The sequence below is a fragment of the Neodiprion pinetum genome, chromosome 3 (assembly GCF_021155775.2).
Source record: "Neodiprion pinetum isolate iyNeoPine1 chromosome 3, iyNeoPine1.2, whole genome shotgun sequence".
Lineage (NCBI taxonomy): Eukaryota > Metazoa > Arthropoda > Insecta > Hymenoptera > Diprionidae > Neodiprion > Neodiprion pinetum.
The window spans coordinates 19,623,088-19,647,614 of record NC_060234.1 but is presented as its reverse complement, the minus strand read 5'-3'; the positions used below and the strand labels follow the sequence as shown (position 1 = coordinate 19,647,614).

General features: G+C 35.1%; 1 protein-coding gene and 1 long non-coding RNA gene across 4 annotated transcripts in view; one reads left to right on the top strand and one right to left on the bottom strand.

Annotated features, from left to right (window-relative positions):
• Window positions 1-24,527, top strand: part of LOC124214724 (GRAM domain-containing protein 2A) — a 114,137-nt gene that overhangs the window by 3,601 nt on the left and 86,009 nt on the right. Inside the window, exons 1-3 of one of the 3 annotated variants that reach the window (XM_046617318.2) lie at window positions 8,343-9,254; window positions 11,742-11,943; window positions 17,962-18,132. In XM_046617318.2, the coding sequence (XP_046473274.1) occupies window positions 11,891-11,943; window positions 17,962-18,132 (224 nt within the window). In that variant the 5' untranslated portion in view covers window positions 8,343-9,254; window positions 11,742-11,890. Of the gene's footprint in view, window positions 1-2,405; window positions 2,632-8,342; window positions 9,255-11,674; window positions 11,944-17,961; window positions 18,133-24,527 lie in introns of those variants that run through there. The other 2 variants (XM_046617319.2, XM_046617316.2) reach the window with 2 other exon arrangements.
• Window positions 7,048-24,527, bottom strand: part of LOC124214734 (uncharacterized) — a 53,361-nt gene continuing 35,881 nt past the window's right edge. Inside the window, exons 2-3 of the long non-coding RNA XR_006882196.1 lie at window positions 23,152-23,176; window positions 7,048-7,118 (exon numbers count right to left, since the gene is read on the bottom strand). This is a non-coding gene — a long non-coding RNA (uncharacterized lncRNA). The remainder of the gene's footprint in view (window positions 7,119-23,151; window positions 23,177-24,527) is intronic.

Genomic DNA, 24,527 nt, shown 5'->3' with positions numbered 1-24,527 from the left:
ATTTTATCGTATTACAAGACAGCTAGGGAGAAGTTTATAAATCTTATGAGATGTTGGCAGGGCAATTCTGAAATTATGAATTTTCATGGTAAAAATTCTGTTTCGCGATGTGACAATTCTATGGATTCACAAATTATACTAATGTTGTTCGAATCAATTTCTGGAAATTTTTTAATTCCTCGGCTTGCAATTCATACATATTATTTTTATTTAATCTTATTACTGCTTTATAAGTGTGAAATGTTAATCCTCTGAAATATGTCAAACGATGTGTTTCACAAAAGTTCATCAATTTTAAGGGGAGGGGCAGTCGGAATTTCAATGGAAATTCTAATTTTTTTATTTTGACGGAAAATAATTTCTAGAAAGAATTTTTGAATAGGCTTCTTCTCGTACGAAAAAGGTTACAGCATTATCGAACTCTCAGCACCAGATTTTCACACATTTTAAAATGTCGGTGTTTGTTGGATCTCATCGAATCAATTCAAAATATAATCTTCACAACGTTGTTAGCTCTTCCAAAATGTACCCCAAATCACTCGGTTCGGATAGACAGGTTCGTTTTATATAAAGGTTTCAAGACATTAAAAATCTCTCGAGTTAATTTGGTTTGGTATTCGTTCACTTTTCGGAAGAAATAATTCAAATTTATAACCACGGAATTCCAGATTAGATTCCCGGATACGTCATTAATTTCTCAAGTCACCTAAAATTATCGAAATTACCGCCTAAAATTTATAACGTCAGTCACCAAACCCAAAGGACTACAAAAATAGTCTAAACTCTACAAACTCATAATATTTCGACGAATAAAGTTGGAATTCAATACATTTCTTGAAATTTTATTAAACAAGGATTTACCAATAAGAATAGATATTGATATTACATGATTGTGCAATATTCAACGACACATTCTTTCTATTTAATAAAATATCAGACATATGATTTTTTGTGGGGGGCTGGGGGGGGGGGGGGGCGAGGCGTTGCCTTATGCTGATAAATTTCTTCCCAAGTAACACACGGATGACTGTGAATATAGAAAGTGTTCTTCCTCTTCGAGCACAATTGTAAGAGTGTCTGTAAGTGTGTTTACATTTTGGTAACTTACGCTTCTTGGTGCGAAGCTCGTAAGACAGTCAATGACCGTCTGATATTATAATATTGAAATGCGGATATGCATCATCAATATTAATATTAATCACGAGGTAATTTTCATTTTGTGAAACGTATATAATTTTTGAACTACTGGTAAATTCGAAAAATTAACGACGGACAAGTTTTTTTTTTTTCAAAGTTATTTTTAGTTCAAAAATTATATACGTTTCACACGGATGACTCTTATTTGACTTATTGCCGGCAGAAAGTGCATTCCACTAATCAAAGTCTAATGAAGAGGGCATATTTGAAGCTATATTACAGTTGATTTACGTGTCTACCATACGTTCACGAATGTCTGTTCGATTATTAATTTATAGTCAACAACGTACAATTCGACTATAAATTGATTTGTTGTGAGTAAAAAATATTCAAACGAAACTACAAAATTTTTACAATTATCAGGTTTTTTTTACCCCGTTATATTCGTTACGTCGAGCACTATACGCGGCGCGCGGCGATATCTAATTTTGGTTTTCAGATTGTTTTATTCTTCACGTTTTTGAGGACATTCGTTGACACATGGATATCGCAAGTTTGACCTTTCGGTTATTGACAGTCATTATCACATTTCAGGCGAATAGTCACCGTTTTGCCAACTTCCCGCTAATTGTAAGTCAAATTTTTCGTCTGTCAATGTTACGCCGGCTTTAATTTGTCGAACAATAGTCGAAATTTTGTCAAGTGTGCTACTTGGCCTTGTTATTACAATTGGCAGCGACGTGATACGTAACTTTTGCTGATTTTATTTCTTTATCTCTTGTTTTCCTTATACTTTTATACCGGAGAATCTCTTGAAACTTGAAAATCAACCGCGCATGCGCCAAATATTTCAATCTCAGTGGTCGGCGAAATCGGACACAACGTACCCAAACAACAAAATGTGTACGTTTGAATTTTCAAAGAGCATAAGCATAAAATTCCGACCGTTCCTTGAAGAATCAACTTTCCGACACAATAACAAATGCTTCCCAAACCTTTCCGAGTCACTACCTCAATTATTTAAGATTCTAACCTCGAAAATTCGTATCAACTACATCATCGTCAGAAACGGTTTGACAGCTGAAAATTCGGGATGGCTAGCCTGCACGAACAGCCGATAAAGCTTGCGCATGCGCAGTTGATTTTCAAGTTTCAAGAGATAGTCCCGGTATGCATTGTTATTGCTTTCACTCCCTCCACCCTCGTGTAAAATAATAAAAATGGCGATATTTTAATATCCGCACGAATGATTTCTATCTTATTTACAGAGGGTGACGTTGGGTCGCAGTTAAGACGAGGTGGGTCCCTACGTATACAAAGGACCACCAACTATGCTGGATCCTCTACACTAACCGTTTCCACTGATCCTGATCAAAACAATGGCCGGCCCGCCAGGCCCACCAGACACTCCGCACCTTCCACAGCCGCACCTGCACCGGAGTTCCTGGCCCGTAGTCTTCTGCAACTCGGTTGTCCCATCGTCTCCATACCTCAGTGAGTTATTTATATTTATATTTACTACCTAGGTATGTACACTCGGGGACGATGAATCTGAGATAACTAATTTTTTACACTAGACAGTTATGTTGGCAACACGGAGAAACCTACAGCGCTATAGTCGGCCGAGCGCAAAACAAACTCAATCTCAATAAACATAACATAACCCATGACTTGTGAAGAATTCGTGAACCAGGAGGTTGATTGAAGAAGAAGTTTAATCGAAAAATTCCGGTCAGGTAACAACAAACGCGCTGATATCCAACATCTCAGCCATTTATACTCAAACATTCTCTAGTTTTCAAATATTGGCGCCCTTTGCTCTGGTTGGTCATCAGTTTTAAATCCATGATATTCGAACACAGATCAATATCATACCTCATTACCATAGATTTACGGATCGATTTCCGCTAATCTTTACTTCCGTCCAAAATGCTGAATTAATAACACCTAAGCAGGAACAGGTCGTCAAATTTGTAAGTAATCTGTTTAAACTTATTTGATCTCTTGTTTATTTCAATTCTCACACACTTACTAATTACTTTAGTCGTCAAAATTTCACTCATGTAAACTTATTTTATACTTTTTGCCATCCGCAATTTCTATACTTAACCTCAAAATTGTGACAATTTATTAATTTATAACTAAGTTACAACAACAGCAACTATTCTTATGAACGTAGTCTCTGTTTCAATACAGAATTGTTTTTTGAAACTTTTTTGTTAATTATTATAGCCTGAGGATGGTCGTCAGGGCCCGGCCGAAACGTCGGAAACGTTTTAACATGTTACGCTTTCCAAACAATTAAACTCTCTTTACCTGACCGGAATTTTTCGACTAAACTTCTTCTTCATAACCCATGACCGTCGAATCTAACTTTCCAACACCGCGGGGATGATGACTTGTTGGATTGACAAGTATTCTAGCTGTAGGTATTGCATAATTATTCAGGCTACTGATGAACAAACAGCGTCACACGTCTTGTGGGTATGTTTGGTACACTGCAGAGACTTAATGTAATATATATGTTTCTCGTTTGAGATGCTTTCATCATTGCTGCTCCATTATTTCCATACATTTTCCTGCATTGCGTATAAAACTACAATTCTGAGAAGCTCGAGAAATAAGTATAATAGGAAATGTGAATAACTGCACGTTCTGGAAATTCTAACCTACAAAGTGCTAGCAGTAAGACCAGTTTTCATCCTCCTTGGAAAGAGTCTTACTGACAATGATTCAACTCTGAAATATTGTATTTATAATCGCGAAATATGTCGCTTAGCAATAAAAAATGTTCTTCGTCTTATTTTGAGAAACACGTTTCATCACTTACGTGACAATGTGTGTGCGTGTGTGAAATCTTGTATCTTGAATTCCGCAAAAACAACAATTTCAACAACTATACACATTTTCAACAATTATTTCGTTCATACTACATTACAAAGATATGACTTTCTCGATTTTGAAGAAATTTACGGGTACATCAATTTATCAGTATATAGGGACGTGTCACGAAATTTTTGAAACTCCTAATCCTTTCAGTTCCGTACGTTTTGTATTCCGAACTAATGAAATATGGGAAGAAATTCATGTATTCGATAGAAATACGTCAACATTGAATGTCTCGACTTCCGGTTACCGAATGGTGGTCGTTCGAATTTCTAAAACGTGTATAAATCTTAGACTCTACTACGAATTTTCCTAGAATTTTGTACATGAGTTTTCGTTTTCAGTTTATCATAATTCAGTGTTACTCATTTAGATATAATTCACGGTAAACGTCTGACTGGATTGTTCGAATTATTTTTTGTGTATATTCGTTTTTTCCTCGATGGGTACCGGTCATCATTTCTAAATTTGTCTCGTACGATAATTTACTCTGGTCTCTTATTTGAACACCTCACTAGGCTGAACTGAGCTTTTGAGGACTAAGAATTCGATCAATCGATCGTGCCTATTTCAGCCAACGATAACCTTTCTTATTCATCTGACTATTTTTTTTTTATACATCTTTGATATTTCCTTTAATCCAACTGCTTCTTATCCATCTTTGCCTTTGTTTGGTTAATGGGTTCGGTATTATTGAAGACGACTTTCCACTTTTTCCTGCAAAAGGACCTGCGAAGGTTATCTGTACTTTGAATAAGCTCTGATAATTACACCTTTTGGACCGATCCATAACGTAGCACCAGAGAGAAGGCTGGCTTTTAATCTCCATATCAAAAGCTGATCTGAATATAGAATCAGCGATTTCGTTTCCAGTTATTTCACTGGCGGAAGGCATCTAGACTAGCGTGATGGTGCAACCCGTTTTTTCGAGATCCAAAAGTCGTCCTTTGGTTTCGGTAGTAAGGAGATTGACGTGGAATTTAATCCGATGGGAAATATGCTTTGTAGAACACTTCTTGAATCTGAATAGATAATCTTGATTGTCTTTTGATCCATCACTACTCGGATTATGCTCACGGCTTTTCTAATACCGAATGCCACTGCGGAGAAAATAGACGCGTTGTCGTTCAGGCGGAAGGTGAACGATCTTCCTGTTCTAGAATAGAAACCTGTGCTTCCCACGCCTATTGACGAGATTCGGCGTGAGCTATTGGTGAAAATAGGGTCGACTTCCCAAAAGGACTCTGTCACTAATTGGCGGAAAAGCAAGTCAGGTGACTGTTAGCCTTACAATTAGACTGACGGACTTATCGATAGTGCGATTTACTTTCCAATTTGACATTCATACCCGTACGAATGACAGTAGGTTTGACAAATCTGGATTTTAAGAACCCCAAGTTCTGGCTACATTTTGAAGATGAAGGGAGAACCATACTTTTTTTTTAATGGTGATGCTTCAACATATGTTTGCTGACATCAGCAAGAACTTAGGAGTCATCAAATTTCTTCGACAAGTCAAGTTTTTGAACATGAGTTTTTCGCCGACGTATATTCTTTTGTAGAGCAGAGAGGTTTCACCGGTCTAAGGGGCGAAGAATCTTTGTTGGTCATGACGCCCAGAACGTGGCGGAGATAAGTGAACTGGATGAAGTAAGAATTCCAAATTGTTGAAATTCAGACAGTTCGTTACATTGAATGCCGTAATTCAGAATGGCAGAAACTCCAAAGGCCAAAATGAACGGTCAAAACTGGTATATCAACGCTTCCCAACATCAGCGCTGTACGAAGTGCGTCTTGACGAGCAGATATCGATGGTTGCGTAGAATAACCGGCTATCTCGAGTTTCGCTTAAAAAACCGACTATCTCGAGTTAGGTTTGAATAACCGGCTATTTCGAGTAAAGTTCAAAATTGGCTATTTCGTCTTTGAAATTTTTGGCCGCAAATTAAGTTGGTAGTAATGTCGGGCTGAATACAAAATTCGGCAACGCCTCACAAAATTCATACAAGCTTCGTTTTGGGAATGTACGTATTATACGGTTATCTACATAATTATAATGCAGAAATGAAAGTATAAAACATCAGGCGTATGTTGAGATAAAATGTAAGGTTATCATTTCGGCATAATGACATTAAATTGATAATGATATTAAATGTCATTATGCCGAAATGATAATTTTTAATTTCATCTCAACGATAACTCGAGTTAGCCGATTTTTCAAGCAAACCTCGAAATCGCCGGTTTTGGAAGCCTAATTCGAGATAGCCGGCTATTCTATGCAACCGTCGATATTATGTATCTTTAGCCGAGAGATTCGGACCGGAACAGATTTGGTTTACCTCTTTGTAACATTGGAAAGCGTTGTACTGGTAAGAGGAAGCACAGTGATTTTCCTTGCAGTTGAGAAACATCAACTTGTCTGGGAAAGGATAACTCAAGTAGTTGTGGAAAACAACAGAAATTTTGTTTATATTACACATACATTATCTTGATTAAATACCCTTTCCGTATCAAAGTGTTAGGTTAGGTTAGGAAGCGTAAACAGTTGTTACATCTTCTGACTGAGAAAACTCATGACAGAACCTTTCGTTTTGTATTCCAAATAGTAATAAATTCAGGGGTGTTACTTGCAGAATGAAAATAAAGTCTCAAACTTTGTTTCAATTTTTACTTTTTGTGATGGGAATTAAATACTCTGAAGACAGCAGCTTCATCAAAACTTGGAATCACATCTCTAACCAGTCCAGTTCTGTATACCCTTGAGTCGGGTATAAATCTCCTACAACAGGATTTAGGAAAGCAGTGGCTTCATTATTCATAAATTTGTTAGTCACCTTTCGGGAGATAAACAAGAGGGTTATTTTGTTCGGGGGCTGTATTCTAATATCATTGATGGTTTTATTATGAGGCTCTTATAGGGGCTTCGAAATCGTCGTCCGATCAACCAGATAATATTTATTTGTGGATGCTTGTCTACATCCAGTAGGTGTACCAAAAAAGGAACTTCAGACAATTCGTCGTATCGGTTGTCAGATACGTAGTCGATCTTTGTTTTCTGTTTTTTTGTCTTTCTGCATCGGCTAAAGTGGACCACCCTATAGATTAGAAATTAACATACCATTTTTAACCGTAGCTTGCAACGCTATAATTATTATCAAAACCTACGCATTGTTGCGGCAAAAACGCTACGCATAGCGCAGTTTTATATGCAATGCTGAATACAAATGTGGAAAGAATTTTTTGTTTCACGCGACAATAACGCCCTCAGATGATGTATTCCGGTGAATGGATGATCACCGATTGCATATTTGATCAGATATTAGCATTCTCAATTTGCATTTTCAAGTGCATATTTCTATTCAAGATTGCATGCAGAATTGCGGTGCTAGCGGTTTTTTTGCTTCATTGTTAATAATGCGTAGTCTTTGATGCTAGTTAAAATAAGTGACTATTTACGCGGTCAGTAAAGATTGGCATCATGAAATGAGAAAACGTTGTAGTTAGCCTTCGAAATGGAATGGAATTTTTCAGATATTCATTCTGTCACTTCTGTAATATGAAAGCTGTCCGAATCATGGTGATTCTTTTTTAACCGAATCATTCAAAATAACATTTCCAAAAATCGGTCCACAAAATTCGGTTAAAAGGAACATTTACCATTTCCGATGCGCTAATTCAAGTAGTTTCCTTTTTTTTTCAAGGAATCAATGTATCAAAAGTTGGTCATGTACATGTACATATTTTTTATCATAATGTTGAAGTATAAATAAATATTCATCGTTTTTTCGCTGCTTCGATTTAAAAATAATGCCAAGAATTTAGCTTCATACTTGTGGAGACTTACAATTGATGGTCTTCTTCGGTACGTAAATTGATATTACGATTGATGCAAGCAATAAAAAAAATTTTGTTCGCGATACTTCATAAATTCAAAAAAATTTAAAAAAAAAAAGTGAAAAATCAACTGACCGCGATCTTCCACACAACGTAAAACGCTCATCTTTTCATAGAATCTTCTCTTCTAACCTGACCAAACTTTTTAGGGGATTGTCATGGTGGAAAATTGCAAATGATTTTTTTCCTAAACACCCTAGTATATACATATTATCTGCAGCGTACGATTAGATCTCTATAAACCTGGCTATACTTTATGCACATATGCATATATGCACGAGGAGAAATATATTTAGGTATAGCTGGGAATACGGCATATAGCTATAAGCTATATACTCGGTCAATAGGTGACCTCAGGCGCGCAGACGCAACGGGATGAGCGAATGTGAACTGGTGTGCGAAACGTCTGTGATGTGATGTGATGTGAATCGGAAAGTGCATGACTGCAGGGCGCTGCACGTTTCGACTGCCGCATTGCCGTATATACCATTTATAGTTTCTTATAATTTTTAAAAATCCTCGAAACGCTCACTCGTCGCTGCTAATTCTCAACCATCGAATTTGACAAGTCTGTACTTGAGAAACGTTGTGGGAGGCACGTCGAGGAAGAGATTATCTTCCGCGTACATGTTTGCTTATAAATAATACCTCGTTATTTACCGCTGCAGGAAGAATCAAGTGTTTGTCTTTTTTTCTCACCATATGTATGTGATACTCCAACGAAAGAGTTGTAACAATCGGATTTTAATTTATTCACCGTTGTCAAGCCAATCGATTTAAACGTATGTGTAAACCCTCCGTAATCTCGAAGCCTAATCTCAACTGTTGTCTGATTACGCTTTCCCCAAAGCTCAACAAGAACGTCTTCGTAATTCGTATTATATATCCGCATTAGTACCTAACGATAAAATTTTCCAAACGCAAATGATAAGGTCTACGTACATGTATATTTGATTCGAAGCAAGTTACTTTCTTTATTTTTTAAACAGTTTTACGTCATCGCAATTAAACTGTACATTCCTTTTTTTGCCAAAGACTCTTTTCTCAACGTTCAGTTGTAATAAACGATCGATTAAAGCCCGATTATCAGGCATGTGCGTGTTGTACACCTGGAAGAAAAGTTACGTGCCAATAAAGTGAAACTTAATCCGAAGAGACGTGCATGAATAAAAAAAAAAAAAAGAAAAGAAAAACAACACAAACGAAAAAAAAGAAAACAAGAAACGAAAAAGAAAGAATATTAAAATTTGAATTTGGATTTACTTATCGTTTGCTCGAAAACGCGAAACAGTGGCGCCCTTGTACTGGACGGCAAGCTACGAGACTACTCGCCACAGGTGCAATTTGATTAAAACTAAATTTAGATAAATTAGTTATAGATTTTGGCTTGCTTGCGCCCCCTTGTTTGACGATCCTGATTGCAGAAGCTGTATGGCTGCTGTTTACGTAGGACGGCAGTGTAAAATAGATAGTTCTTACAAGGCATTTATACATAATATATTCTCTTTTCGATTATCATTGATCCATTGGGATAAATTCAGATTTATTTCTTCCCCCATCTTTCGTATTCACTTTTACTCCTTAATTTCTTTTCAGCTTCGTACTTTTCCAGTGTAAGTGTAATTAGATCCGAATGTAACACGAGTCTAATCAAATTATCGGTACTCACGTGTCACAAAATATATTCTCTCCCACGGCGAACTGTAGTTCCTAAAATTCTTCACCCGGAATCGGTGTAGGTCAAGGCATTCGTCGAACTGTCGTTTTGTCTTCGATTTCGCAATTTTTTTTTTTTTTTTTTTTAAATATCGCCGCTCTTGTAAATCCCTATATGCGTACAGTTACTGCTGTTCTATACTTTTGAAAAATAATTTCAATTATTTACAGCCACGTTTACCTGGCATTCGTAAAATCCTGTAACGTTTACGGATCGCGATAGTTACCAAGATTAATTTTCTAATTATGTACACAGATTGAAGGAAAAAGCGTGTAAAATTTTAATCACAAGGCATAAAAATTGCACAATCTTCATCAGAAAGTAAAATCAGATTAACTTTCGTAATTGTTATAGAATTGAGTATCAGACTCAGTTTTAGCGTTAGCAGTGATTACTGGACCAAATTTTACTGTAGTAAAGTTCAAGTGACAACACGATCAAGTTTTTAGGTTAATATCGAACGCTGCATCCTAATTTTGTCACGTCGTTTTTCTTCATCGGCAAATCACTCGAGAATTCGATGTGTTTGTCCGAAAAGTAGGTCAGCTGACGTATGACTTTTCAGTATGTTATACTTTCAGAGAAATTCATATTCTTTTGTACCTTCGGGTGGATTGATCTATTTGTTTGCAATTTTGTTTTTATACTTTACCGACATTGTTTAAATATCCTACAATTCGATGGCAAAAAGCAATACCGGCATTCACAATCAGTTCTTACAATCAGTACTTTACGAACAATTCGTCCTGACACAAGGTTTTCAATGTAAAATTTATTGGGACTTAAAAATGTATGGGACTTGTTGTTAGATCAAAAACGTGATAAGGGAAAAGCTTTAGAAAGTCTCACTTAAGGTAACGGTTTTACATATTGAAGGTCTTTTACCAATCGACGAGCTTAAGATAAAATCTGTCAAAAATGATTTTTAGAGTATTCCTTTAAGAATTAACTAAACTATTGTTCATCAAAATTGGACCGATTGTATGGATTTTTGTCGAAGAATAGTAGATTGTGTTATATATCTCTGACCTTGTTAATAACAGGGTGTCTACTGTCGTTTATTTATTGATAACATTTCCGGATTATTATTATTCAAATTCAGTTTTACTACTGTTTTTATTGTGAATGATTTTTTTCGATTTTTATCTAATCACAAAGTATTCAATATAGTAGACGAACCTTACTTTTGGTTGAGAATGTATAATCAGTACATCCTTAACTTGATTAACTTCAGTTTCACTTTTTCAACCCTTCGTCAGTCATGTTCTTGTTTCAAAATATTTTTCAGCCGTCCGTACATTTCATATATCCTTAAAAATTCACCGAGAAACTTTCTTCTTAGCACTTAATATTTACAGCAGGGAAAATGATAGTTTTCCGAAATTGTCAACGAAGTGGTACGTAATCATCTCACAATTGGTATTATCGTGAAAACAATGGTTAAAGATTGCACTTATTCTGCCGTACCAAGAAATATAAAATATTTGCACAAATCTTCTCGCCTTCAAACTGAGAAAATTGACAAAAAAAACTTTACGATGTCAATTACAAAAGCTCTGTTTGATTATGCAGTAAAAAAATAAAACTTTCAATCGATCACTAGAACAGAAAATTCAGTTACGGTTATTTCTTGACCCTAGATATTACATGTAAAAAAAAAAAAACTTACGACCCTTTACATAATAGTTTTTGCTTCACCAGGAAAGAACCAGAATAACTCGCAATCCAATCGACTTTCTAAATTGGAATCGGTGAACTAATTTGAAAGACCTCTTGCAGGTTTTGCATCAGTTATTGTTTATTTCCAACGGCTGTTTAACATATGATGATTTTACCCGTAGAGATGTAGATTTGTAATAAAAAGATGCTGTCCAATTTTTTATAATTCATAATTAAAACGTATTTTCGTCAAAGATGTGATTTATCAGTCAGCTTTTCCCTCGGCACGGCGGTATAGGTATAGTCACATATTATTCAGGTATATTGCGTAACTTCTCCGTGAAATTAACAATACACTTATAGTTCCCGAATTATCTACAGATATTTAAACGTAAGATTTCTTAAAAAGGCTGTGCCAAAATTTGATGTGAAATTTTTTTTGGGGAAGCTTGAGAAATTTCTAAAACCGTGGAAGTGCACGTGATCAACTAGGTACTCTTGATCGAATAACTCGGACGTACCGAAACCTAAAATCGTGATGTCTACGATCTACAGTCACCAAACCAGACGAGTAATTACCAAATATCGTGCAAAAAGATGTCTACCAATTGGCGCTCAGATATACCATTGGGCAAGGATCCATTTCGAAGGTACACAGACCTTTTTTGTTACCCCCCAGCTTGAAAAGACCCGCCCTTTTATTGTTGGTAATTATTGAAAGAGTATTTGTCTTGTATTCTTTGTATGCATGCCATATTCGCAAATTACTCGTAGCATGTTCTTGTTATTGATTGTTCCTCTGCAACATGATTTTTATAATTCCTCGTCATTCTCACAATTGGTACCTACACTGATTGTGGGAAAAATTTCAGCTGAATAGGTATCGTTACGACAAATCGCTTAAAATGTTGTTGGAATAGCAAGAAAATTTGGTACGAGTAACTATTTACAGTGATTATAGATTTTAATACTGAATGTTCTAGTTTTTATAACAATAAATCTGTTTCTCAAGTTGACTAAGTTTTCATAAAAATATCAATTTACTTTGCATTGATACAAAATTACGGTAATACTTACAAGAAAATACGTGGGGTTTACCAATAGTAACACTTTTTTGGTTACCATTACGAAACTCATTTCGATTTTATATCCAGAAGTATATTTTTCAGCCATGGTAAGATACTGAAAATAGTTGAGGACTGCGTACAGTAACCACAAATAGAAATTTCTCGTGTGGTATCAAATCCTAACGCTTGAATATACTTTTGGTTTCTTCTTCTTATAATTTATTTATCAGTATAAAAAGTTTAAAAAAGTTTCGACGTGGATCAGATGTTTGCAGAGAGATTGAGAGATTCGATTGAATGACTTCAAGCTAGAGTTTGATTTGACTTTTGAAATCTTCTGATTGCAAACAATCTATAACATCTTGTTCTTGAGTACACTTCGTTCGTTACATATAACGAAACAAAATTTTTTTATGTTTTCTAAAAAGTGGAAAATGGAATGTTTGGATAATGTTCGATTTTTGAGATTCGACATCAAGAAAATCGTTTCAGGTACTAAAACAAGTACAGTCTAAATGCTTACTTTGCTCCACAGGACAAATTTATTGTAAGATGCAACCATTTGAAAATTTATTCATCAATCAGAACAATACACTTTTCAAAAATTGATGCCCGATTCTTTAATGAGGATTGATGAATTTGGTTAATTGTTTATTGATTAAAAAAAAAATCGAATCTTGATCTTTCCCATTCAGAAATACCCAAAACTGTTTTCGCTCCTATCCAGTTAGGAATCGATTTATGTTTAGCCGAACACCTTTTGACGTTTACATTCTCAAATAACTTGAAATTTTTGTTCAAATATTCTACGTGGAAACGTCAACGGATTTTTTTGCACTTCGAGTGCAGACTGTTACTCGAATGGTTATATTTTTAAATTGTCATAATTCAAATCTCCACGTACAGTTACTACGTTATGAATTTATTCATGAAAAAAGATATCTGATGAATTAATAAAATAATCATAACATGAATTAATTTGATTAGAGATTTTATTTATATTACACATACATAATCTCGATTAAATCTTCTTTCCGTAGCAAAGTCTTAAGTTCCGTATATTCATTTGTAACGATGTTAGAATAGTTTTCATCTATGTAACGCATTTTCGAATTTGTACAAGTTCTTGGTTATAATCTTGACCGGCCTTCGGTACAGATAAATTTACGGGGCATGCTGATTCAGAATACACTGATTAGTTACCGTCAGAACCACTGAAATGGGAATCAAATATCCATTATTTGTACTGGTTCTTCACATCTCAATCCCTGTCTCTGTCTTTCTTAAAATGTGTGTCATCGTATTTCAAATTTTAAATAAAAATTCAATTTTCGGTACCATTTTCGATACCATTACAATTTTCGGCGCCGTATTAGTCACTAATTGCATATTTGGTTAATAGACTAACACTGCACAAGCTGTGAAACGAAATTGACCTCACTGATACGTTAGATGCTGTAATTAATAGCAAAAACGCGGTGCGCGTGGTTCTGAATACTTATAGAAATAAACGGACAATTCATTTTTATCACGAATTAAAAAATGTATGGACTTCCTACCCTTTGAGTTTCTTTATTCATGAATATGAAATATAATGGATGCTAAATTAAACATAATACAAATGCTTGATTTTTGGATCTCTAATTTTTCTGTCATCAGTAATTTTGACTGCATCAAAAAATGAATGATTTCTTATTTTTTAAATCGTTATGATACGTGTTATTGTTTTTCTGATAGTAAGTGTATTGAATTATATTCAGTCAACAAGTGCGAGACTGATTAAAGAAAGGCAATTATTGACTATAAATAAATCGAAATAAATAAATTTATCTAGAATTCGAAAAGTGGATATCCATTCGTATCCTACTTCTATTTTTTTTAATTCAATGAATGAGTTGCATTTGAACTATACTATAAAAATGCACTTTTTCTCTCACCTTGACGCAATGCACCGCACGATCCGTGTATACTGTATACATGTAATAGTTTATTATGATGATTCCACGTATAATCGTATTTTGAAATGGATTTGGAATTACTGCAGATAAATATTGAATAAATATTTGTGAAGCAGTCATTTTGTATGATTGATGAATGTTCCTTGGACGTGACGTGATAGGAGAATGAACATAAACCATGATTTTTCAAACCCTGCACTGCGTTGTAAACCATTTTACCTGTTGTCATGTAATATTTCAAAATCAAAATTTTAATACATCTGCAATTGGGTTATCCAGTTGGTATTTCAGACTCAAAATATATGAAAAGTTTCATAGTTCTCTAAAATGGAGTGATTGAATTTTCATATTTTCCATTCGATAAACGTTACTCGTACCTTAAGTTTTTACACGTATTATGAATATTAAATTATACGCTTTTGACTTAAATGCTTTTTCTGTCGGGAAGTCTGAATTTTTTTTGGCAAACATACATTCTGTTGTAAGTTTCTCTTTTAGACTTTTTGTTATGTAACGTATAAACGAGGTCGGTAGAAATTTTTTATTTTTTATCGATTGTTCCGAAAAATTTGATATTTTCATACATTCTCATTAAATTTATTAAATACTGGGATAACAATGAGATTATAATTAGATAGGTAAAAGTATATAATATACATATTATATGAACAGATGAAGTTCATAATTTTATTATATGTATTTCTAAAACAACGTTGTACTCTACTTATAAGGTGTGTGAAATTCGATTCCCGTAAACTTGGTCAATTCTTTCAACCTATATCATTATAATTTTGGAGGAATAGTAAAATTGATAAAACCTTTCATCCGTAGCTGAATTTTTACGAATTCGATATTGCTTAGGGCAATATGACAAATAATATTCTATGGAAATTCAAGTACCGTTAATTCATCTAAAAATATTATAAATCGCTGAAATTCCGTGATCCCTCCACACCTGACAAATGTATAAATATTAGTTACTTCATACGGGCGTATAGTTCACCCGCAGATCGAGGAAAAATTAATTTTCGTGATTAGTTTTTTCTATGTTTTATTGCTTTATCAGTAATTAGTCCGCTGCAGATGTAGGTAATTGCAATTTATTCATTTGGTTAGTCTGCGAATAGATTGCTACTTTATCAATACAATAATTTTTTTGACATTGCCGTTGGTATTATTTATTTTTAAAACCATTAATATTAATAAAATTGTGGTAAGATAAATTCCTTATGTAAACTCAGCATAAAAAAAAAATAAAAATATTCTACCTATATCTCGTGTGTGCGTTTAAGAAATTGGTGAGCCTGTTATAGGCAATTTGACAACCCCAATCATAATCTTATAACTTATTATCATTCCCCGTCTATCAGTTTAAGAAGATACAAAGGTTGAATATTTTTTTCAAAATATCTATCAACATTATTTTGCAATTTTGCAATTTACGTTACGCAACACATCCCTTTTAAAGAAAGTCAGGCCTTGTGAGAATTTGTTTGCTGTAAAAATTACGTAGTAATTTAGCGCCACCTATGATTACAACGGGTCAGTACGCGATCTGTTGTGCCGGCACGTCTGACTGACATACCAACAAAAATGTGCAGCCCTTTTCTTATAAATGGACCAGGATCTACTGTTATCGACCAAACGTCCGAGCAACGTCTTCACTTACCGACAAAGACCGTAAACTATATAAATTACCGACGAACACTTGACCTCTGGTCTAAGCTTGGCATACTTGGCCCCTCTTGAATCGATATTGAATATTATCCAAGGCTGTCTCGTTGATTAATTACGTGACAAACGATGTTGAAGAAATTGATTTTTTTTAAACATATTTTTTTACAGAAGGAATATGCGTGTCAAAAGTTTATAATTCGAGATTCATCTAAGTGAAAATTGAATGTAAAAACAAAGTTTCATAGAAACACAAAAATGCGATATCTCTCTCCTCAAGAACCATTACATACCACGAGGCGTGTCCATAACTTTAGAACGTAATTTTCGTAAGGCGAAAATTAGAAAATTTTCTACCAGAAAGTCGCAAGCTACGTTACTTACACCTCAACTCTGAGGACAAGCTAGTGATAATCTAAACTTTTTCTTTCACCGAGGTAATATATTAGTATAAATGAATTTTCGTGATACGTGTATTTTCCTATCTGTTTGGATTAAGTTTATTCAGTATAGTCCTAAGTATTCGTTTGAATAACGTTAAACATCAGTCCCCGTCAAAAAGCTCTTTGCGTCACACTGTTCCCCATTGAAGCGTTGAATAATCACACAGTTGTTCTGTTAGGATAGAGAATAGAAGTGGTTATTCAATTTGCAATTTTATGGTCAGCTACCAAATTACACGACTTGTTTGGAATTAATAATATAAAGGTATTTTTCTCGAAATCGACCAGGGCACCCCCTTGATAACAATTCGATTCAGGAGCTTGATTAAGAATGTGTTAGTCCGCAGTACCGTAATATTACGCAAAGAATCTAGTATCTATGGAATATGTTCCCTGAATCACATTACCATAGCAGTCTCTTCTATTATAGTTTGAATTATAACTGGGCGTTTCATGCGAAATCAACCAGTTTTAATCCTGACCATTTCTAACTCTGTTGAAACTTTTTTAGTTAACAGTAGCATTTCTAAAACCTCTAATTTGTTTAACTTCTTCTCTTATGGAATCACTTCTAAGTTACAAACATTCAAAACTTTTTTAAGTATCATGTAGTTATCTAATGGCTTCAAATACGCCCTCTTCATCAGTCTCCGATTGGTTGATGTTACTTTCCGACGGCAGTAAGTCAAATGTGAGTCGACCGTGTGCTACTTGGTTTAGTTATACTTACTTTCCTATTCTTCAAGTGCTTTGGTAGTTTGCAAAACTTAAAAAAATTAACTTCACCTTTTACGCAATGCCAGTGTAAACTTTAAAAAGTATCAAATGTTTTAGATTATTCTTTGAAATTCTTGAAACGTTAAGTATTGATTACCAATGATTAAAAGATTATCAGAGACCTCGAAAAAAGAACAAAGAAATCACTTCATCGTGAAAATAGTATTAAAATGACCGGAAAAGAAAATGAATTTTATTCCCGACTCAACCACAAAGTTAACTTTTTTGACCACGAAAGCGGGACGAAAGTAGCATGTTTTTCCCTAAAACGCATTTGCGGGAAATATGAAGCCAATTCAAAAGTCCCAATTTTCAAATATATGTTTATTGCGACCAGAGTTGAGTCGGAAATAAAGTTCTATATGTAACACAGGAATAAAAGTCGACTGTATTCTCTTGTTACAAAATGTAACCATTCGTCACCATTTGAGATGCTTTAAGAAAGTGGTTTGAATTTCAAAAACCTCAAGGAGGGTTGAATATCAGAAACCTAAAAGTCACATTGTACGAAGAATTGATGAGAATATAGTTTGGGAGATTTAAAGAGCCTTCTATCACCTAATAAAGTTTCAACAAAATTTCGAACAGTGAGGAATAAAATTTGTTGATTTCATATGGAAAGCGCCAGTGTATACGCGTTCAAATGTTCATGTAGACACGACTCGTGTACTTGGTGTTGTTTTCCAAAGTTGCGCTAAAAAGCTCGGCACCCTAAAATAGAATTAATTTATGCTTCAATGGGGTTTCAGGCCTCGTGGAGGAGTGGGGTCGGAGCATTTGCCTAGCAGTGACAGCGACGATTCTCTGTCAACCCATAGCCATCATGTCTACAGTCACGGCCAAGTGGAGGGACTTGGGCTTCCAAAAGTCCATGTATCGGGGCCTTCAAATTCCCTGGATCCCGCATCTAGCCTCAATGGGTGAGTTGTATTGAGTTTTGATTACCTACTGAGCAGCAATTTGAATCTATCTATTGTAGTGGAGTTTTCTACGTAACTCGCCGAGATGACTTAAGCAATCGAAGTATGGTGGGTAGAGTTAAGGAGATGTATCTCATATGCGTTTTCAGCTGAAAAAGTGTCCGCCAAAAGCAGAAAATAGTGGTTCAACAAGTCACCACAATAGCGCTCATAAGCAATAAGGGTACCAATCTGATTGGCGCTTAACAATCAGAGTTCAATCGGGACGAATCTGATTGGCGCTTTGTGGAACTTTTGCTGCAGCAACGCCATCTTGATTTGCCTGTACTTTACGGACACTTTATACACATGGAGACAGTCCTCCTTACCTCTACTCTCCATAAATCGAAGTTATACTCGAGGTCCGTACTGACTGCTGCTATTGAACGGATCTTGACTTCGCATCTGACGCTGACTCCGTCAGTCAGACGTATCTATGTTTGTCGTAGAAAAATAATACTCGAATAACAACTGCCTATAAAGCAATTCAAATATTACGTCGCGCTGTTTTTTGTCAATAATACGATGGCTAATGTTAATTGTCCGATCAAACAACAAATACATATCCATAAGAGTGGGATACACCCCCTGCCCCCCTGTCAAAGGTCGTCTCAGTGAAGTTAACCGCCTACACCCCTGAAAGCGTAACGTAATATTTCAACGGCTCCCATTCTGATGCGCGCTTTGCTGATTCGGACTTTAGGCACGACATATAAAACACGATTTAACCGGTTAGGTCCAATTTAGGGTTCAGATGAAGAATTAACCAGTGTTTTAATCTGGATACACGGAATGTGTAATCAATTGTAATCGTTATTATGGCCGTGCGGGTCGGTCCGGGGAAAATCTTTTAGTTTCCTGTCGGATTCCTAAGCATGAAAATGTTGGGATTCCCGAAAATTTCGATGAAACCGATGCCCGGATCTCCCGATGAAAGGTTGACATACTTTTTACTACAAATATCGATGTCGTTTAGACGTACTATTTACTATTAGCATTCAGCAATTACTATTTGTTCAATATTATGAATATTATACAAGTTAGGTTACTCACGTTTTGGGTTCCTAAAAAATTTCTGGTTTTCAAAAAATTTCGGGTTTTACGAGGATTACGGGTTTCCCGAAAATCCTGGGCTTCCGACCAATCCGGGATCGTCAAAAAACCCGATCCGATAATAACCCGTCCCAAACCCGAACGTTTTCCACGAAATTTGGAGAAATCACACAGTTCTATTAAGTATACTAAGTAGGGCTGTGTGATTAATCAGTTTTTTTTCGATTAATCGATTACATCGTAGTTTTGTTTCAAAGTTTCTTTATTCAGTGAATCGATGTTCGTTTTCATACATCCTTCATTTTCTTTCGCATTGGGGCCCGTAAAGTCTAGTTACGCAACTGGAATATTCTGTACTAGCAGCCCATTCCGGCTTCGCACGGGCATACAATAATTGTGACGTAACTATAAAAGATAGAGACATGCTGTCGCGACATTTTTTATAGATAGTGATGTGTCCTGAAAAATTGTAATACATCATTTTGTTCTGTCATTAATAGTTTTCGCAGTGCACGCAATTGAAGGAAGTTTTTTGTTTATTTTTTTACAACTTGGGTTAGATTATTCAAGTTTTAGTAAGCATCCCTAATTTTTTTTAAAATGAAGCTTAGCCTATGTCACACGGGAATAGTGTAGCTTGCCAACGGTGAAAGAATTTTTTAAATCGGTCCAGTAGTTTCGGAGCCTATTCATTTCAAACAAACAAACAAACAAACAAAAAATCAAATCTCTCCTCTTTATAATATTAGTATAGATAGATGATGCCCGATTGCTTCGTACGCAACTTGTACGAAGCGTTCACTTTGAAAAGAAGTAAACATAGAGCAAGTGATCAAAACAATTCGTATCAAGGCATGTAGACTGGAATAGATTTTCTTATACAAAACATAACATACATACGCAATTGATGTATAAATGTAAAACAATTCTGAAATCAGTTTTCTTTCAGTGGCATCCTTGGAATTATTATTGAATTAACAACTGATTATTTTTTAATATAACTGTTTAACCCTCTGGGGGCTGCTTGGATCGTATATTACCCATTTATTTTTACCAATTCGAAAGAATCTTCCGATTCTTGATAATTCTTTACATCTTATTTGCATTAAATTTTACCACGTCATCTAAAGTAAACATATCGAATTCGCCCCTGTACGATCGTACACCAGATACTCTGACGATTTTATTTCACGATTTATAAGCTGACAAATATGAATTTAAACCAATTTTATAATCAAAACTACTTCTGCCTATATATAATATATTACCCAGGGATGCCCAAACAAGGGACCCCAGAAGAATGGTTGCACTCAGGGTTAACTGTAATACTACATAAACAAAAATGTTGACGCACTAAAAAATAGGATATAAATTTCGACTAAATAAAGAAACGTCAAAACGAAACTTCGAACTAATCGATTGATCGATTAATCAAAGCTGTCCATTAATCGATTAATCGGAAAATCAATTAACTGAAATTTTGATTTTAAAAAATTCACCAACTTGCAAGAGACTTTTTTACGAGTACTGAAAAGTTCGTAGCTTGTGATATTCATAACTTGTATTTTTTTAAATTAATTTTTAATTCCTGATAACGACAATATAGATATAAAAAGGTATTCTAGTGCAAACGATTTAAAGATCCACATCGTATATAAAAAAAATTCAACGCTTGAAAGCAGTACACCATTATGAACCGGAAACGAACATTAATATTTATGCAAAAATGTAAATCGGTACAAACCACTTTAATAAAATGAAAGAGAATAATTTGGAATCAAATCACTCTACTTGCGTTATTAATTCAAGGAGGAACATGATTTTTGTTTCAGACGCGGTAGAAAAAAAAATACAAGTTACGAATATCGCCAGCTACGAATTTTTCGGTAGTTGTAAAAAAAGTCTCTTGAAAAGTGATGATTTCTTTTAAAAAAATCAAAATGGTCCTAGTTGTGAAATAAAAAATATCTTGGGTTTGAAACTGAAAAAGCATATGAAAATGAATTTCGACTTGGTTTTTGTATTTTCTTTAGGGAACTACAACTCAAATCGAGAAAAAATGACTTCATATTTTATTTTGATATGTGTTTTTGAAAAACCTATGAGCATTATAAAAAAAGTTGTGCGAAATTTAAAAAAAACTCATTGTGTTTGGACGGGTTGAGACAAAATTGTAAAAAAATTCGAAAGACTGCTTTTAATGGGTACAAAAGAGTAAAAAATTTCAATAAAATCAAATATGATCCGGTTCGCGGATTGGTCGGTTTCGTATGGAATGCCCCATATACTGCGACAATCTCTTGAAATTCAAAAATCAACTGCGCATGCGCGAGTTTTATCGGCTGTTCATGCAAGTTGGTCATCCCGAGTTTCAGCTGTCAAACTGTTTCTGGCGGCGATGTGATTTATACGAATTTTCGAGGTTAGAATCTCGAATAATTGAGGTAGTGACTCGGAAAGGTTTGGGAAACATTTGTTATCGGGCCGGAACGTTGATTCTTCAAAGAACGGTTGGAATTTAATGCTTATGCTCTTTGACGATTCAATCGTACACATTTTGTTTACGTTGGCCCGCCTGCATCGCAGACAAAGATATCGCTGCGGGAAGATTTCGCCGACCAATGAGATCGAACTATTTGGCGCATGCGCAGTCTATTTTCAAGTTTCAAGAGATTGTCCCGGTATGAAGCATGCCGCGCCAACCAAGTAACACTGCTCTCCATAATCTTGTATGATATTTGTAAAATTGACCTATTTTGTGAAATTTAAATCCTTTGTCGAGGTACTTTGAGGCGTCGAAAACCATTCCTGCGATTTGTTCTGCGTATGCGGTAGGGGGCATAGTGTATCACATCTTATCATACATAGTGTAAGTACATCGAGTGTTTACGTAGATTCAACGCAAAACGATAACGACTTGGTACAAAGTAACATGTTACGCTTCATTATAGTGCTCACGTGAGCTGTACGTAAATATTTATCATCCGATACGCATATACGGCATGCTTTGTTAACTGGGTCACATTTTGTAAAAAAATTTCAGACACCTTTGGAAATTTCCCAAATCATAACGCTGCCGAAATCTTTTTGCGCAGTTTTAAAAATTTACATATTTCCAGGTTACTTTGATTTAATTTATATAATACAAAAACCCAGCGGATCCTTCAATAAAGCGTAAATCCACATAGATTTATGTTTTCAGCTGTAGTCCCACCGTCGTTCGGTTTTCGCCTCAGTACCTAATGTATACCTAGGTATAGGCTTTCGGGCTAGTCAAAGTAACTGACACTTTACGTGGTCGGTGAAGACTGGTGAAAGCCTGCAACCTTGGATAACGGGCATAGTTGGATAAACATGACAAAAGAACCCCTCCAACTTTTTAGTTGGCATCTGGAGCAACTTGGCTCACATGAATAATGAAAATATTCGTCCAAACATTATTTGTAACTCTCTAACTCTATCAATACTTATTCTCCTCATCTCATAAAACTTTAATTTTCAAGAATAATTTTCGTTTGATACGAAAAAAAAGATACTAAACGTAATCTGGTTTACTTTAGTCTACAATTTTCAAAAAAAAAAACCGCATCGTTTCAACGTGATTCTTCTACCAATATTCAGTTTGCCATCAACTTAAAAAAACCTGGCTTTGATACATTTTTTAGTTTCCTTTCAGACTATGCTTTGAAATTTAATTTTCAAACGGTGTTACGATAGGGAGATCCGAAAATAATCGTATTTATTTATATTGAATTGTAATTTCACACAACAATGGCAGCAAACAATTTGATATTTTATATTGTGTTTAGTTTTATACACGTGAATCTTTACGAGACACGCGATCTGTTAGGCACCTTATACAAAAGTAGTGATGAGATTCTTGAAATTCGAATCCTGCCACTCAGATTTAGCGGAGCGTTTACTTACCGATGGTTGCCACGGTGAAAGGAATCTGAAAAATTGATCATAGCCAGTCACTTTTAAGTTGATTCCAAACCAAAGATTGATAGAAAAAATATAATAAAATATTGAAGAATTTTTTGAAAATTTAATTGCGTGTCGACATGAACGAAATAATTACTTTTTGTATCCTTTAATGACGTCCACATCCAGAACTTTTTCAACTTGAGATAGATAACGGTTATCAAAAAAGAGTGATCGATGAAAATGAATATTTCTTGGGCTCGTAAAGAAAGTTGCTCGAGGTGCGAACTGAAAAGCTGTAACCACTTTTAGCATGCTCATCTCGTTACATTTTTTGATTACATACTCAAAAAAATTTCCGAAGGTATATTGTTCAATAAAAAATGTTCATTGATATATTTTACCTAACTACGGTTTAAATATCGTAAATGTCATTCTAACCGGAGGTACATCAAAATGACAGCCAAAAACTGCTGACTTTTCGGTTTTATACCCGTCGCCGATTCTTCCACAAAACTGGATAAGTTCGGAAACAGCTAGTTTGTGGCGTATTAAAAAATGTGTAAAAAAGTTATTTCGTTTGTTGATCTGCTTTTGAAAATTCAAAAAAGAAACAAAAAACTTATAAAGTATTTTGCTAAAAGTTGCTCAGATCAAGTAGTGTTCAGGTATCGCGTATTTTCAGCACTTGTTACAGCAGAATATAATATTTTCTACTGTTAAACATTATTTGGGGACTAGCGGTTAGCTAAAGTAGCAGTTTACAAAATTCGGGTTTTCTATTTTTGGAGTAAAATTTTATTTATGATTCCCGAAAGCTCGTGCGAAATTTTTCGGGAATTTTTTGGTTGATGTCAATAAACATATTAAAAAAAAAATAGTCGTTTCCCTACCGTATGAAATATACCACACCAAAAATATCCAAATCCAAATTTTCGATCTTGCGGGGGGGGGGGGGGGGGAGGGGGCGTGGTCCACTATCTTGGATTAAAGGTACAAAATATTGTCTTTCTCAAAATAATTCCTGATCGGTTGATCCTACGACAAAAATGTCTAATACGAATTTAAAGAAGACTAAATTACCTACGTTTTTTGTAGAGACACTTTTTTTTGTAAGTCTGATGATTAATGAGTTACAGCGGCGGAAACGTGAATATCCTTACTGTTGTTCACTGGCCCTACAATGAGTGAGTCACTGAGCTTGCTGGTTCGTGTGGTTTTCTTGCTAGTGATGAAGGATTAAAGCAATTCTGCAATGTAGGTGCTGGTATTGTAAGTGTTATCAATGTTTCTTGACGATACTGCCCATGCCAGTCCCATGGCTTTTGATACAAAGCACCACTTATGGCCTGTTGCTATAAAACGATCCTTTGATCTTG